Source organism: Ictalurus punctatus, chromosome 8 (genome assembly GCF_001660625.3).
Source record: "Ictalurus punctatus breed USDA103 chromosome 8, Coco_2.0, whole genome shotgun sequence".
In the NCBI taxonomy this organism is placed as follows: domain Eukaryota; kingdom Metazoa; phylum Chordata; class Actinopteri; order Siluriformes; family Ictaluridae; genus Ictalurus; species Ictalurus punctatus.
In genome coordinates, this window is record NC_030423.2 from 8,221,403 (window position 1) to 8,239,090 (window position 17,688).

Genomic DNA, 17,688 nt, shown 5'->3' on the forward strand with positions numbered 1-17,688 from the left:
TCTCAATATGTAATATCTATTGTAGTAGCACCACAGACATTGCACCAGTGCTACCTCTTGAGCATGCATATGAGAAAAATACAAAGCCTACACAAATGTGTTTTGCAGAACAATGCCTCCTTTTTCAGTCAGACTGTATTATGCTGGCATTTTCAATGATGAATTCATTGCTCAATCAGCTTATATTAATAAGGGCAGTGTGTGCAAGAACCGGTCAGGATTTTTCTTTAATTCAAGCTCTTTAAGCACTTCAAATACATTAATTAAACAAACAAACAAAAAAAAACATGTTTAACCTCAAGCACCTCGCAGGAGCCAAGTTCAATGAAACACTATTAAATGACCAAAGATCAGTCTGACTCTATGTCTGACTGACATGACTGTCACAGATAGAGTGAACTGTGTCATCATAACCCACTAATGACACAGCTGAGCCTCCTGGCGTCCTTTTTTACATGGATATATTCCTTCTTGAAGATCATATATCTGTAGGAAGTACTAATATACTCAGAACAGTCTGTCAGTCTATCAAAGTGACATACAGCATTAGTAATGATTCCATGAAAGGTAGATGTGCAGCAAAGCTAGAGGCCTTATTACCTGATCTATGTTGAGTCGGAGGGGCAGCAGACTGATTCTCAGGCAGCACTCTGGACCTCCCAACCCAGATTCAGGAAGTACCTGCAGAGCCTTTACGGTTAACTACAGAAAACAAACACAACCATGTTAACTACAAATAAAGCAAGTTAACATGATCAAGATTAATACACTGGAAGAAGTTAAACTTGTGCAGCAAGTGGACAGTGTCTCTTCTTCACAAGGCAGCAAGTACTTATCCTAGCATGTGTCTTAGGGTTATATGAGTTACTATATCCTTCCTGGCAGCTCAAATCAATCTGGACATTTTCCTTTGACCTCTCTTATAAACAAGGCGTTTAAATCCACAGAACTGTCACTCGCTCAGTGTTTTTCACACCAATGTGTGTAAACTCTAGAGACTGTTGTGTGTGATCAGGAGATCAGCGGTTTCTGAGATACTCAAACCAGCCCATCTGCTACCAACATCAATGCCAAGATCAAAGCCACAGAGATCACGTTTCCTTCATTCTGATGTTAGATGTGAACATTATCTGGAGCCCTTGACCTGCATCTGCATGATTTTTTGCATTGCGCTGCTGTCCAATGATTGGCTGATTAGACAAATGTATGAATGTGCAGGCATGTGGTCCTAATAAAGTGTATATACACAGAGTCATGTGAAAAAATACATAAACCCTAGGGAAATTGTTAAAAAAATAAATAAATAAATAAATATATTTTTTAAAATATATATATATATATATATATACATATATATATATATATATATATATATATATATAATATTTTATATATATATATATATATATATATATATATATATATATATATATATATATATATATATATATATATATATTTTTTATTTATTTATTTTTTTTACATATTTGGACAAGCAAACATGTGACCCTCTTTGAAACAGTGCACCCACGTTGATACACCTTCAAATGACAAATTTTACATTTTGTAGTAATTTTCACAATTTAAATTAAGAAAAAAAAACAAAAAGAACAGATCATTCACATGGAAAAACTAAGTACACTCCTACATTTATACATCACACCTTAAAATTAGAATCAGGTGTTCAGGATTTGGTGCCAGTGATTAGAACCTGCTTAGGGAGTGCAAGTGGAACCTGTCTTATACCCCTTTCATATCATAGTGTTTGGTGTTCCCTTTGCTATTGAGGTGTGTGGTGTCAAGCCAAGATTTAAATAGTTCTGTAAGGCCTTCAGAAAAAAGGTTGTGGATGCCTGAGTCTGGCAAGGGATTTAAAATCATCTCCAATTTATTTGAAATACATCATACCACTGTGAGGAAAATCATCTACAAGTGGCGCAGATTTCAATGACTGCCAATTTGTCCAGGACTGGCCGTCCCAGCAAATTCAGCCCAAGAGCAGTCTGTCTGATGGAGAAAGAATTTTCCAAGAACCCCACAATTTAATCACTGGAACTGCTAGTGAATCCTGCAGCTGCTGGTATCTAAGTGTATACTTCTAGAGTCAGAAAGAGATTACACAAATTTGACTTACATGGGAGGCATGCCAAGAAAAAGCCTTTGCTGTCTAAAAAGAACATTAGAGCAAGATTACAGTTTGACAATGAACATGTAGGCAAAGACCATGCCTTTTGTAATAAAGTGCTCTGGACAGACGAATCAAAGATAGAGTTGTTTGGCCACAGTAACAGCAGACATGTTTGGTGGTGATCAAAGACAGTTTTTTAGGAGAAACATCTCATGCCAACTGTGAAGCACAGTGGTGGAAATGTTAAGGTTTAGGGTTGCTTCACTGCCTCAGGGTCTGGACAGCTTGAATTAATTGATTCTACTATGGATTCTGCATCATATCAAAGAATCCTTGAAGATAATGTGAGGCTATCTGTCCAAAAGTTGAACCGAAAGTGGACCTTTCAACAGGTTAACGATCATAAGCACACTAGCAAATCCACCAAGGAATGGCTCAAAACAAAGAAATTGAGTGTTATGGAATGGCCTAGTCAAAGCCCGGATTCGAATCCCATTGAAATGTTGTGGGGGGATTTGAAACGGGCAGTGCATGCAAGAAAACCATCAACCATCTTGCAACTGAAAGAATATTGCATAGACGAGCGGTCATAAAGTCCAGCAAGCCTTGTGGACAATTATGCAAAATGTCTACAAGAAGTTTCTGCTAAAGGGGGAAATACTAGCTTCTGAGACAAAGGGTGTACTTACTTTTCCAAAGAATATCAAATTTATTGCTATTTCTGTTTAATAAATGATTGAAAAATAATTTTTCAAGTACATCAACTTTATTAATAGGCACTGTTTCAAAGAGGATCAAATGTTTGCTCGTCCACATATGTCAAAACAACCAACAATTTCCATGGGGTGTACTTATTTTTTCACATGACTGTATAAAAATTACTGCGTTATTGAGTTCTTATCGTTATTAGCCTGCTTGACTGGTTACTTGAATTGGTTTATCCAAGTCTCAATAACTACTAGGCCTATAATGTCAACTTGGACCTAATGTGTTCTTTCAGTGGAAAGTTCAGGAATAAACGTTCTATGGCTATAATAAATAACCAGCTTATCATTGTGTACACAATATTTAAACGGTCTGATTATGTGTAAAATAATTACGTATTAAGGGTCCATGGAATTTATTTTACAGTTAAAGGGATCCATGATTTGAAAATATCTGCGAACCCCTGAATTACAAGAAAAGACCGGTCCCCTCCTCCCGCTCCCTGCTCACCATGTTGGAGTGGGCTCTCCGTGGCATGCTCTCACTGGTATACAGGTAGAGGAATTTGTTGATCTGAGACGAGGCCAGTCTGTCACGCACCTCCAACTCCTGCACAATGAACACCTGTCGTGAGAGAGGCTGCTCTCCAAGTCCCACCCCTTCAATGTCCTGCCCTGAAACCGCAGGGGGCATGACCACAAGGTACGACTCGTGCTGGAAGCTGACCTGGAATCACAAGCAGGGAGGTGATACTAATTTTTGATTTTATGTTCCCAGAGGTTTGAGATTTGGTGTAATTCAATATCTGACTGGTCAGTTCAGTGGGCATAAAGTTCAGGTGTCAAACTGCCTCCACCATCTTATTTCATTCTGGATGCATGAACTTGCAGAGCCTAGGCTATTGATAGAAAATAACGAAATATACTGAAAAATTAATAGCTTTACATTACGCACCTTCAAGGGCTCACAGGAATGTAGATGTGACCCTGGCAGAATTTGAGTTTGACATCCCTACCACAAAGTTAATTATTAGGTTATCATGAGCTTAATGGCAAGCAGTACTACTAATACTGCTTGAGCTCCGTGTTTGGAGAAATACTCGGGGAGAGATTACTTCCAGTATACTTGTATGGACATTATTGATTTATACTGGATTATAAGTTCTGAATTTGAAAATCATTTAAATAAATATGACTTCCTCAGGTAAAACTACTCTGGCTTGAATCAGGCTTCATTCACTTATGAGGAAAAGAACAAAGCATCATGCTAGTGAAGAAGGGTATGATGTTTGTTAGGTCACTTATGTCACACAACCTTTGTCAGTTGTATTTCCATGAGCAGCGAGTGCTGTCTGCCACTGCCTCCCACCCAGCGCCATGAGTTCTGTGGTCGGGAAGAGCCAGCAGAGCGTGAAGGAGAACCACGGGCTCCTGCAGGTGCTGAGCGACCTCTGAAAAAATTATAAAAAAAGATACATACAAATCACTGAATTGTTAGTGCTAATCATACAGCCTGCTGTCTTTTTTAAGGGTAGCAGCTTTATTTAGTATGATCAAAACATCAAGATGTAAATGTTATTTATGATCAATGAATCTGCAGGTTACGGTCATCACTGGTAATGCATACGTTAGATAATTAACCAAATTTCTTCACCTTTGACTGTGTTGTGTGTGGGCAGAGATGGTCTTTCCTCCAAAGTCTTTGCCTCCATAGAGATGCCAGACGACTGATACCTCTCGGAGTACTACCCTGCTCTGAGGCATAGGAAAGCGAGCAGGTGCCCGTAGCAGATCCGAACTGCCCCGCGGCCGAGAGAAATAGCCATCACGCACCTTTATAGGACTCTGAGACAACACTTTGACCACTGGCTCTCCATCCTTAGGCTGTACAGAAGAAAGAGAAAGAGACAGAAAGAGAATTCAAGTTGTGGATTCATGTTTAAGCCTGCTAACACTGCTGAGAACGACATTGGTAAAATAAATCGAAAAACAAAACAATGGATGACTTCGATTCGATTCTTTATTTTCCCACTGTACTCTAAATGCCATAGATGACATAAAAGATGACACAGAAGACAGAAGAGTGTCAAAATCCATATAGGAAAGTAAGGAAGAGCAAAAATAGTCTGAACAAACAGCACTCACAGGAATGCCTATACCAGGAGCCTCTAAAATACAGAAGTCATCATTGTCAGTGGAACCTTCCGAACATTCCTCCGACATCATATCAGCGTGAACTTCAGTTGCAGTAACCACCAGTTGATCAAGCTCAGAGTCCTCCCCCTCTAGTGCAGAAGTGCAGGATTTTGGGCCTTCCCCAGGAAATAAGTACACTGAGACAGGTGAGCCTCGCTTTACTGAGGAAGGAGAGCCTGCTAACTCAAACAAAAGATGTAGACAATTAGCAATCATTAATCATTCTTAGTATCTGAACTAGTAGTTTGGTAAAGTGATGGTGTGACTTGTCCTTTTGGAAGTGTAGTGAGTGCAATACTCGGATTCAGGACAGGATTCTGTAAGGCCCTCTAAGAAGTACAATCCTGGTTTGCAGTTGACTACTAGAAATAGCTTTATATTGTAGGTTCCCCAGTAACGCACTGAGGATTAAGGTAGTGACGACTAACAACCCCAACAAATTACTAGCACGCAATCTTACCAAATTCTCTATCCTCTTCATGCAGCGTTCGTTCTGTGTCAATCAGGGCATCAGTAAGATCACACTGGTTAATTTCAGCGGTCTCTGCTGGTGGACAGGGTGGTAAAGATGTAGCAGCTTCTGAAAGCTGCGGAAAACAAATACTCTTATGTAACTGTGCGGGTAGACTGAGCGCAAATTCACCACACAATGATTCTTACCCATTCATTCTCAATGGGGAGTCATGAAAAAAAATAACGCACCAGGCACAAAAAGTGATTTAAATCAGTGTCTCAGTTCTCTATAATGTATGATCCCAAACTGTATGATTGTAAAGGAAAAAAGTAAAAAAAAAAAAAAGCCTGGTAAAATTTGAAGCCACACTTCATGAGTGCTTCTGCGCATAGAGATGATAAGTGGCAAAACCACTTTGCATTGACGATACCATTCACTGTCTATGTTGCAAAGAAATTTAGCAAGATTAGCCTGTAAGTTAGCTTTAGAGGCAGCGAAAGATACTGGGATTTTTTTTCCCATTAAAAACATATTTAGCAAAATACTACACAAGTGGATGATTATCGAACTTGCCGATAATCTACAGTGAGCGCATGCTGATGACCAAACACCGCTCAAGCTCAGCAGTAAGCAAAGCGGCAATATGCGCTCAGCCTCAAGGTGTATCATCTGAATCATTTAAACAACAAGTTCTGGCGACTGGACTTGTTATTTAATTATTCACGACTAAAGAAGTCCAGTTACAAAGACTTAGTACTAGGAGGCATTGAGTACTGACTTGGCTCACTGAAAACGTTCACAGATGTTCTTACCGGGAGCTTCTGTCCAGCAATCTCAGTAGGGGAAGTATGGCGAGGAGGTGGGTGCAGGTCGCCTTGGGAGACCAGGTACTGTAGCATATTCACTAAAGCAGCACAGGAGTCAGCGCAGGTGTGCACGTGAACCACATTATTTGAACAGCGCAGCTCAAACAGTGGCTGAGTCTGAACATGGAAGAAGTAGAAGACGACAATACTGTATTATAATACAAGTCTAAACTACGGGGGGTGGGGGGGTGGGGTGGTGTGCATTATGAGACATACCAGTTTGCCAGGGTCGTTGCCTTTCCAGGTAGTTATGGCCAGCTCTAACAGGTCAATGTCTAATACGCATACATAATCTGTAGAGATTAAACAAAAAAAAAAACAAAACAGCAGAAATAAATTTTTCAGACAAAATAAACCCCCAACATACTGTAATCATGGCTCACAGGAGCGACATACGTACAACAGATGAGTAATCAGTACCTCGTCTCAAATCCACTGTCTCGCTTTCACACTTATCAGTGAGGTACAATGCAGAGTCATCCAGGATGAACCTAGGAGGGGTTTCAGTGGCATACAGTTTAACCAATAATACGTAACCATGCACACTCATAGAGTTCAACACTGATAGTACCTGAGGTGAAAGGTGGCAGTATCCACAATGATATTACTGGACAGAGAAAAGGATTCTGCTGTAAACAATGCTCGCAATGGAAGATAGAGGGGTCTGAATAAGACAAAAGAAATTGGGAAAGGATACACAGTGATATAAGGTAAAATATTTTACAACCAGTTATTGTTACAAAGCATTTACAATAACTTTGTAAGATCATTGCTAAGTGTTATTGCTGCGGTGTTTTTTCTGGGTCATATGTGGGCATACAGTGAACTAGAAGTCTGTACATACAGTATCTCACAAAAGTGAGTACACCACTCACATTTTTGTAAATATTTGATTATATCTTTTAATGTGACAACACCGAAGAAATGACACTTTGCTACAATGTAAAGTAGTGAATGTACAGCATGTGTAACAGTGTAAATTTGCTGTCCCCTCAAAATAACTAAACACATAGCCATTAATGTCTAAACCGCTGGCAACAAAAGTGAGTACACCCCTAAGTGAAAATGTCGAAATTGGGCCCAAAGTGTCAATATTTTGTGTGGCCACCATTATTTTCCAGCACTGTCTTAACCCTCTTGTGCATGGAGTTCACCAGAGCTTCACAGGTTGCCACTGGAGTCCTCTTCCACTCCTCCATGATGACAGCACAGAGCTGGTGGATGTTAGAGACCTTTTGCTCCTCCACCTTCCATTTGAGGATGCCCCACAGATGCTCGATAGGGTTTAGTCCATCACCTTCACCCTCAGCTTCTTTAGCAAGGCAGTGGTCGTCTTGGAGGTGTGTTTGGGGTCGTTATCATGCTGGAATACTGCCCTGCGGCCCAGTCTCCGAAGGGAGGGGATCATGCTCTGCTTCAGTATGTCACAGTACGTGTTGGCATTCATGGTTCCCTCAATGAACTGTAGCTCCATGGTACCGGCAGCACTCATGCAACCCCAGACCATGACACTCCCACCACCATGCTTGACTGTAGGCAAGACACACTTGTCTTTGTACTCCTCACCTGGTTGCCGCCACACACGCTTGACACCATCTGAACCAAATAAGTTTATCTTGGTCTCATCAGACCACTGGACATGATTCCAGTAATCCATGTCCTTAGTCTGCTTGTCTTCAGCAAACTGTTTGCGGGCTTTCTTGTGCATCATCTTTAGAAGAGGCTTCCTTCTGGGACGACAGCCATGCAGACCAATTTGATGCAGTGTGCAGCGTATGGTCTGAGCACTGACAGGCTGACCCCCCACCCCTTCAACCTCTGCAGCAATGCTGGCAGCACTCATACGTCTATTTCCCAAAGACAACCTCTGGATATGACGCTGAGCACGTGCACTCAACTTCTTTGGTCGACCATGGTGAGGCCTGTTCTGAGTGGAACCTGTCCTGTTAAACCGCTGTATGGTCTTGGCCACCATGCTGCCGCTCAGTGTCAGGGTCTTGGCAATCTGCTTATAGCCTAGGCCATCTTTATGTAAAGCTTAATTCTTTTTTTCAGATCCTCAGTGAGTTCTTTGCCATGAGGTGCCATTTTGAACTTCCAGTGACCAGTATGAGGGAGTGTGAGAGCGATGACACCAAGTTTAACACACCTGCTCCCCATTCACACCTGACACCTTCTAACACTAACAAGTCACATGACACCGAGGAGGGAAAATGTCTAATTGGGCCCAATATGGACATTTTCATTTAGGGGTGTACTCACTTTTGTTGCCAGCGGTTTAGACATTAATGGCTGTATGTTGAGTTATTTTGAGGGGACAGCAAATTTACACTGTTACACAAGCTGTACACTCACTACTTTACATTGTAGCAAAATGTCATTTCTTCAGTGTTGTCACATGAAAAGATATAATCAAATATTTACAAAAATGTGAGGGGTGTACTCACTTTTGTGAGATACTGTATGTCATTTCACAACCTGTATACAGCATTATAGAATGTTGTGGTGGGAAAAAAATTACTTTCTTAAACTCCTTACCTGTAGTCAACTGCACAGGTGGCCAGGTGTGTATGTAACACTGTGATGATGGCAGGAGGTGTGTATCCTAAAATATCATCATCAATGACATCCAGAAAATCGACCAACTGAAGGCAGAAGACATGTATGAACAGCATGAATGTATGTACTTATTTGAGACAAGTTTGCCCCTATTAAATCTTTCAAGTACAACATCTTCCAGTAAGTGATACCTGCTCATGCCAACTGTGATTGGTCAATGCCATGTGATGTCTTAAAGTAGCACCCTGGAGTCTTAATGCAACCAGGAATTCCTGAGAGGAAAAAGGTGAAATAAGTCTAAATGTAAAAAAAAAACCCATTACATTTACAGAAACAGTACATTTAAACAGTACTGGAACCTTGACATTGCGCTGGAGGTCTAGAGTGATTTTGATGGCAGTCGACAACATCTGACCACCTGCTCCTCTGCGCCCCACACTGCTCACCCCCACTTCTGTGGGATAAATGGTAGGGTCCAGATGGTTTGGGGGAGTAAACTTGGGCATTTCTAGTCGTGCTGGGATAAGGGAGTCTGGAACCTCCGCTTTACAGAGAAAGAAACACAAAATTCGAGATTCTGAATAGCAACTTATTTAAGATAAATATTAAAAACAAGCGTGATAAATATTATTTTTGTGTGCATCAGGCTTCGGAAAACCCGTCACATGGTGAGATTTTGACATGTTCTACTATATGTGTTTTATAAACTACAGGCTTTCCAGAACTGACATCAGTCTTTTAACTGCACATATCTCAATCACGTAATACAGCTGTAGCATTTTAAAGATTCTAGACAATTCTGTGCTTCCAACTTTGTGGAAAAAGTTTGGGGAAGACACACATATGGCTGTGATGGTCAGGTGGCCATCTTGAATCTGTTTCTGAATGAAACTTTATTGCTTTTTCTTACCTTTATGATAGAGTTCAACTGTTTTGCTCTCTATAGTCAAGAAGTTTAGACTGGGATTATTCTGGTGCTGGGTAACACTGAAAATCTTCCCGCCTTCAAAGTCTAGCAGCAATTCCCCATGGCATTGTTCCACCCTCCGTCCTGCTTCATTCTGTAAGAGGAGAATATAAGATGGAAATAAAAGATTAATAATAATTAATAATTTATCTTTTTAATCAAAAGATAAACTCTGCATTAAACTTGATTCTGATAGCACAACTTATAATTTGCCTTAATTACCTTACTGTCCGTCAGAGTCTGCAGGCGACCCTTGCCAATCAGTACAGTTAAACAGAGCACACTGAGGGGGTGGTTTGATTGGGGCTCTGGCTGCTCCCTTTTCCTTGATTCACTGGATGAACAGAACTGAGGTTCATCCTCTTCTGAGTCAGAATCTACAATTAGATAAAAGTTTTTAAAGAAAAAAAGATCTTGTGTGTGTGTGTGTGTGTGTGTATATATAACTTTTTTTTTTTTTTTTTTTAAACAAGCCATCACTGAAATCTGATCCTCTATTAGATCCTAGCCACATGCACACATGCCTAACTTTATTTACTGCATTATTCTTTATATGTCAGAAATTCAGCCCAAAAAACAACAGTGAACTGGAGAAATATTCCTCTTCTAAACCATATACACTTCAAAGTTTACAGCATTACATAAAATCAAGAGTAATATTAAAATTAACACTATACATTTTAACAAGGACGTATTCAAATGTTCAGTTTCCTTAAATAGTTATTTTACCAAGCTTCTTGATGACCAGCGTTCTCTTAATATTACATTCATGGTCATAACTAAAGAATATACAGTATATGAAAATAGGCTTCCTTATGCACAACAGAATACCTTCATACAGTTAGATAATGTGTAGAATTGTATGCACTCAACACAGACAAAACATTTAACTCAAAGCAGAATTTCCAAAGGTCTGCAGCAACATTGCATTATTATTGCTTATGGCCCACTCCAAACTGTTCTGCCTCCCCTAGCTGTGTCCAATAAAGAAGTTCAAGTTCTATTCGAGCATACTGACAACTGCATGTTCAGTGGCTCAGCTCCTTCAAATTTGAAGCATAATCGCCTTTCTAATAAACTGTCCGCCCTGTGTGTACGATGGTGTCTTAAAATGACTAACCAAGTCTGAAGGCAGATTTGCAGAGCTGAAACTCGCCATCCTCAGATCTGCGCTGCTGCAGGGGGCTGTGAGATATCTTGGGAGGAGAGCGAGGAGGAGGAGGAGGAGGAGGAGGAGGCTCCCACATCAACAAATCATTATTGATCCTGAGGAGTGAGGACACAAGTAAAAGTACAGCAGTGAGCACAGATTTTTTTTTTTTTAATGTGCAGAACAACCATAATTATAGAACACAAAACATCTATTACTAGTAACTTAAGACACAATTTAGGAGCACATCACAGCCAGCAAATATAGAGGAAAAACAAGAAATGAAATAAAATAGTAGAAAAGCTATGACTCTGTAACAATAATGAAACAAGGGTCATGACAATAAGTCAAAATAGAGGGTGTGGAAGCACAAAACAAAATAGAAACTAGTACAAGAACAGCCCAGACACAAGAGAAGGGTGAGATCATGACATCTGTTGCGATTCAAAGCCTGCATTATCATTTGAGAAAACATCAGGCTAAAGTAAGCAAATAGACTGAAAAATGGAATTGGGTTTATATATACACTTTTTAAAAACCATACCTAACATGATTTTTTATTTTTTATAATTATTGTATGTAATGTTCATTTTATACAATCATTTTTGCTCTTTTTTATGAAGGGTGCTAATAACTCTGGACGGCAAAGTAACTGTTTTAAAAAAAGAATAAAAAAAAAAGACAGCAAAAGCCCATGCCTGTTGTAGATGCTTTGAAAGGCTTCTTTGCTGGGCAAGAGGATGTAGGCCACAGGGAGTCTGATATCCACCACACACTGACTCTGGCCCACACACTGAGCCTGGAATTCCTTCATTTCCTCTGGATCTGCTGGGATTACCATCTAAGTGGGGGGGGGGGGGGGGGGGGGGAAGGAGAGACAGGTAGTGACTGTGAAGCAAGCCAAAACACGACACAGAAAAATGACAAGAGGCAGGCAAGACTGGACACAGAAAAATAACAAGAGATCAAAATGACAAGAAGGACACAAGAATGAGTGTGATAAAGTTGAGAAAAATGAGAGAAAGCAGTCTACCTCTTCTGTCTCAAACATGGTGCGGTTAGAGGAGAAGGGGGAGCTGTTCTTTTCTCTCAGCTCACAGGGATTTTCCACAGACATAAAGCCAGGGCCCAAATCCCTGTTCAAACCCACACCTACACCCCCTCTACCATCTGAGTCTGCTGCTCCACTTACATGCACCATAATCCTAAAAGACAAGAAAAGAGGCAAAAAAAACAAACAAACCCAATAGTAGTTCAGAAGTAATTTAGGGAACAATCAGTGCCTACTGTCATATAAATGTAGTTTTATGTTTCTGGGAAGACTACATTATATACAGTCAGAGCTCACTCAGACTCACTTGGGTGTGCTGTCTGGGTTCTGTGTGTTGGAGCCCTTTTGTACACGGATACAAGGGAAAGAGCCTCCCTCCCAACCCACATACACTCCTTAGAGAGAAAGAAAATAAATAAACAAAACAAACAAACAGGCCCTATAGGGGGTCTGATTATTAGCATATAGCTTTCTCATTAAAGACAAAGGGAAAAGCACGATGTTTAAATAAAATGGATAAGTGAGTAGGTTCCCCCTACCATGCATATCACTGAAGCTAGCCTCCAGCAACTTGGTGAGTTTAGCTGTGGAGGTGGATGGCACCTGCTCCTGGAGGTCTGACCCCTGATGAGACTTCAATTCTAGATTGCACATCTCCAGACTCAGGATCTCGTTACGCACCGCTCGCTCGCTAATGGGTCTTCTCAGGTCTAAAGGTCGAAGGTCAGGGATGGGGAAGCGAAGCTTCAGCACAGCGTAGGGGGAGAGGAGAACAAGGGAGGAGTGCAGCTCGAACAACTGAGTCTATGGAGAGATAGAGGGATAAAGAAGCATTATAGTAGAGTGATCAGTTACAGCCTACATATATCCATTGCTCACACACAGATCATAAAAGCATACAGAAGAGCATTTCAGGTGAGCACCTGGGTGTTTGTTGGCTTTTTTGGCTGGCTGGGGCAGTGGCTCAGGGACTGTATGATACTGTGCAGTCTGCCCAGAATGTCCAGGTCTACCTCAGTGGTGAGCTCAGCCAGCTCTACATGTAGTGAGCTGTCCCTGCGCACTACCCGCTGCTTTGATCCACTCTGCAGAACAGCACAAACATGAAAATGATTTGAAACTATTCACCAGGGACACTGAACTAAAATTTCTAAAAGGTCCAATTACATAAAAATCCTTGCTTACAAATAAACAAAACATAAAGTCTATGAAAATCTGTGAAACTTCCCCTTTTCTGACGTCATGTTTTAGCCTTGTAGACAGTCTCTATTTCGATGAGCTGCCTTCAGCTGAATAATTTTTATAAATGCATGTGATCGATTAAACTGCAACAGAGGATCTGCTACAGAAGCCTAGCTGGTTCATGTTTAATAAAAATAAATAACTAGGTCGCTAAACTATAGACATGTTACAGTACTAGGTTTGCTCTGCTGAAACACTTGAGACCGCACCCAAACCACGGACCACCAGGTGGCAACTCCTGCTATAGACTACAGACTCTTTCTAGCTGCATAGATTCATATGAACTTAGTTGTACTTAGTGTTCAATTGTACAAAAGGACAAATAATCTCAGATAAAGCACCTTGCGCTGCTGTTTTTCTGTCAGGGAGTGGTGAATTTGGGCACAAGGTCTGGCAGTCGCTCCCACAGAAAAGTGACCAGCATTCTTGAACTGCAACAGCTGAACACACATAAAAATATGGTTAGAACCTTCTTCAGCAGTGAGCTGTGGGTGTGTATTAAGCACTACTGTAGTGGCTGCTAGGTATGAACAGCTTTTTGAAGAATGGTAGTAGCCACATGATATTGTATAAATGTATTTATCGGCATGTAATTTCATTTCAATGCATTATTGGCTTGTCATTTTGTTATACTACTTTAGTTTATATTCCTTTAAACAAAATTATTTTACAAATATTTAATTACGGTAAATGGTCTGCATTTATATAGGGCTTTTTTAACCTTAGCGATTCCAAAGTGCTTTACTCTGTGTCTCATTCACCCATTCACACACCAGTGATAGCAGAGCTGCCATGAAAGGCGTTAACCTGCGATCGGGAGCAATTTGGGGTTAGGTGTTTTGAATAAGGACACTTCGGCATGTGGAGTCACGTGGGCCGGGAATCGAACCGCCAACCCTACGATTAGTGGACAACTCGTTCTACCACCTGAGCCACAGCCACCCATACAACAATAACAAAGGAACACTTCAGCATCTCTATCCACTACATCTGAGAATTACGATAAATTTCTCTACACTAAGAAAAGAACAGAAACATATTTACTAAAAAACAAACAGACAAACAAAATAACACTTAAGAAGCCTAAGCTGTTGTTGAAATCTATCAAAAATATTTAACACTTTACAAGTCTTTGGATGTGTTACAAAAGCAATACAGTAAAAGCAATTCAGATTATTTATGCTTTCCCCATGGTGGTGAGGAATCTGAGGCAGTTCCATGGTTACTATTAGCTACACTCTGATATAGATTCAGAGCTTCACTTACAAATACTTTGGCTGAATAATTTATAAAATAATTCTAGAAAAGCAGATAAAGATTATTAAAAAAACAAACAAACAAAAAACAACAACAAGGATTCCTTTAAACAATTACTATCCTGACTATTCTACCTAGATGTATGTTTTAGGGGCAAAAGTCCTTATAAAGCAATGTCTTTTTTTGTACTGAGGAACAGTGAATGTTAACAACCTCCTAGCAATTTTAGCAATTTATCTGTTTTGAAAATGGACTTTAGATGTTTACTAATGTCTCTTTCATCTTTCTGCAATTCAAACCTATATCAATTGAACTCCAGTCATGCTGAACTAAATTTCCCAGGCATTGCACTGTCTTCACCATAACGTCAGTGTACACCAGGTGAGTGACAGAAGCTCTGCGGCCAACAACTTGCAATGGAAAGCCACTAAAGGTTGCTAGATGATGTCATGTGCTAATTAGCATATTCATTACATCTCACGTCATATTTGCATTCTTGTGTCTGCCTTTTAAATCTGTTTGCTTCTCTCTGTACTCACACGCTGTATTTTAACACAGCCAAATTCCCAATAAAGTTGTTCTCATCTACATTTTTTTCTGCTTCGCTTGTCAGACAACAGAACGAGTATGAAATAGTGACTGAAACATGGACCATTGAAGACTACATTTTAACCAGCAGTCACTTCCAAACCATTTCCAAGCTGCTGCTCTGCACTGCTAAAATCCTGCTTTTATGACCGCGACGTCGTCTGACCAAATCACCAGACACAAAAGTTAAAAACAACAGCTGTGCTGTGATGTCGGCTATATTTATGTGTAAAATGTAAAATTTTCACTCGGAGAGAAAGTTAGAAGTGACAGAATGTCTTTATTATTTTTTCTCTCACACTGAATGTGCTGCTCCTCTCTCTTTCTCTCTGCCCCTCACTGAACAGAGTGGATGCAGAGAAAGGAGAAAAAGCAGGACCTCACGCTCACGGGACAGAACTGGCACACTTTCTTCTTCAGCAAGAAGCTAACGTTTGCCCAAAAAGTCACTAGATTTGTCGCTGGCTGCTTTTTTTGAAGGGGGGGGGGGGGGGGGGGGGGTTGTCAATAAAGGGGTCTGAGAAGTGGACCGGAGCTGTCTCTGACAAAATGAGTGAGTGAGTAGAGGGAGGAGGAGGGGCTGCAACGTGGGGTCATATTTTGAGTGAAAAGATTGTATTTGCGTTCTATTGAAAATAAACACTTTAAAGTTATTTAGCGATTTCATAGTTATTGACTTATTATTATTCAAGCACTTTTAAAGCACCACTAGATAAAACATGCCTATTTATCTAGATATTTCAAAAAGCCAAATTCAAGTTTTTCAAGCATCTTATACGAACCCTGAAAGAATGAAAGATGAATAAAGTAAAAGCTGTTGTCGGTTACTATAATGCATACGTGAGGTGTAGTACCTCAGTGTACTGGGGCTTGCCTGGCTCCCAAAGACATTCCAGCAGTTCCAGCCTGCTGAAGGAGAGGTCAGAGGTCATGGAACGAGCATGCCGCCCAGAGCTCCGCATCTCACATGCTACCTGCACTGCTGCTCCTGTTAGCCTGGAAACAAAAAGATTGCATCAAGAATAAAAACTGTGCTGACAACAAATGCTGTGTGCTAGTCAATAAACACAGTGATTATATTGTTATCTCATGCTCAAGGAAGAAATAGTAAAGTGTAAAAACAACACAGCTGTGTACCTGAGATGTGAGTGAGGGCACGCTTTAGCAAAGTTACCCCTCAGGTTCTCAAAGTCTCTCTCACTGAACATGCTGTCTTTGAAGAAGGCTAGCTCATGGAAGAACAGCTGTGACACCTTAGCCATGGAGGACAGATCTTCAGGATCTTGAGCTGGCTCCTGTTCCAGAAGAGTCAGAGTCATGCCACCCAGAGAGAGTCGGAGCAAGCAATCAGGCTTCATGGATTCTGACTGGTCAGTGTGTGTTGAACGCCCTGTTACAAAGAGAAGTGAAAAAACAGAACATATATATTTATCATACATATATATCGATAAAGCCTGAAAGGTAAATGCGTGTTCTGTTAAGTAAGGAGGGTAACATACGTGGCGGCCTGCTACATCGAGGCAAACTAGATAAAGTTCCTGGTACAGGATAACGTCTGGGGCAGTTAAGCATTCCCTGAAAAATGGAAAATAAAGAAGAAACAAAATGATCATTACATACAAGAAACGTAATTCCATCATAATGAATTCAATATACATAGTATCAAAAAGTGTGACCTTGTCTCAGTATAATTTTCTATTTCTGCTGGACATTTCTGCTGGACATTTCTGCTGGACATTTCTGCTGGACATTTCTGCTGGACATTTCTGCTGGACATTTCTGCTGGACATTTCTGCTCGACATTTCTGCTCGACATTTCTGCTCGACATTTCTGCTCGACATTTCTGCTCGACATTACTTTTTTTCCTTTCCTTTTCGCAAATATTTCATTGAGAAGAAAAAACAAACCGAGCAACACACAGCAGAAATCATTCACGGGTTTTTTTTTCTTTTTATACTAACAAAGGAAAACAAAATTAAAAGTACAAGCACCGAAAACAAACCCGCCCCCCGCCCCCCCACCAAATCATGGCTACCCAATAACAGTCGCTGGTTATATAGATATTGTAAAACCCGACAACAGGCACAAAAATTTAAGTGGGAAGTGTCTGTAACTCCATAAAGTATACAATAAAGGGATGCCATTTATAAAAATAAAAAAAAAATACTTGTCCGTACAACCCCTCATCATATACCTTATTTTCTCGAGTTTTAGAAAAAACATCACGTCCTTTAGCCACTGGGAGATAGATGGATATTTAGCAGACTTCCAGTGCAACAGTAGGCAACGTCTTGCTATAAGGGATGTGAAAGCGATAACATCCTTTTGTATCGAGCTCAATGGAACTGAGGCGTCAGGAATCCCAAATAAAGCAATCAATGGGCAAAGCTTTAAATCTACCCTGAGAATAGTGGACATGATGGTAAAAAAAAAAAAAAACAGACCAAAAACCATGGAGATCAGGGCAGAAGAAAAACATATGGCCAAGATGGCAGGGAGAGCCATGGCATTTATCACACTTGTCC

At 40.4% G+C, this 17,688-nt stretch overlaps 1 protein-coding gene across 1 annotated transcript in view; it reads right to left on the reverse strand.

The window, feature by feature from the left end:
* Positions 1 to 17,688, reverse strand: part of atg2a (autophagy related 2A) — a 39,983-nt gene that overhangs the window by 14,100 nt on the left and 8,195 nt on the right. Inside the window, exons 10-34 of the mRNA XM_017474656.3 lie at positions 16,662 to 16,737; positions 16,300 to 16,552; positions 16,017 to 16,158; positions 13,659 to 13,757; positions 12,999 to 13,160; positions 12,615 to 12,879; positions 12,383 to 12,470; positions 12,058 to 12,229; positions 11,723 to 11,865; positions 10,995 to 11,140; positions 10,097 to 10,251; positions 9,818 to 9,968; positions 9,267 to 9,451; positions 9,099 to 9,179; positions 8,887 to 8,993; positions 6,920 to 7,012; positions 6,769 to 6,839; positions 6,565 to 6,641; positions 6,295 to 6,465; positions 5,489 to 5,615; positions 4,978 to 5,207; positions 4,487 to 4,716; positions 4,148 to 4,283; positions 3,344 to 3,559; positions 601 to 702 (exon numbers count right to left, since the gene is read on the reverse strand). Of these exons, the coding sequence (XP_017330145.1) occupies positions 601 to 702; positions 3,344 to 3,559; positions 4,148 to 4,283; positions 4,487 to 4,716; positions 4,978 to 5,207; positions 5,489 to 5,615; positions 6,295 to 6,465; positions 6,565 to 6,641; positions 6,769 to 6,839; positions 6,920 to 7,012; positions 8,887 to 8,993; positions 9,099 to 9,179; positions 9,267 to 9,451; positions 9,818 to 9,968; positions 10,097 to 10,251; positions 10,995 to 11,140; positions 11,723 to 11,865; positions 12,058 to 12,229; positions 12,383 to 12,470; positions 12,615 to 12,879; positions 12,999 to 13,160; positions 13,659 to 13,757; positions 16,017 to 16,158; positions 16,300 to 16,552; positions 16,662 to 16,737 (3,678 nt within the window). The remainder of the gene's footprint in view (positions 1 to 600; positions 703 to 3,343; positions 3,560 to 4,147; positions 4,284 to 4,486; positions 4,717 to 4,977; positions 5,208 to 5,488; positions 5,616 to 6,294; positions 6,466 to 6,564; positions 6,642 to 6,768; positions 6,840 to 6,919; positions 7,013 to 8,886; positions 8,994 to 9,098; positions 9,180 to 9,266; positions 9,452 to 9,817; positions 9,969 to 10,096; positions 10,252 to 10,994; positions 11,141 to 11,722; positions 11,866 to 12,057; positions 12,230 to 12,382; positions 12,471 to 12,614; positions 12,880 to 12,998; positions 13,161 to 13,658; positions 13,758 to 16,016; positions 16,159 to 16,299; positions 16,553 to 16,661; positions 16,738 to 17,688) is intronic.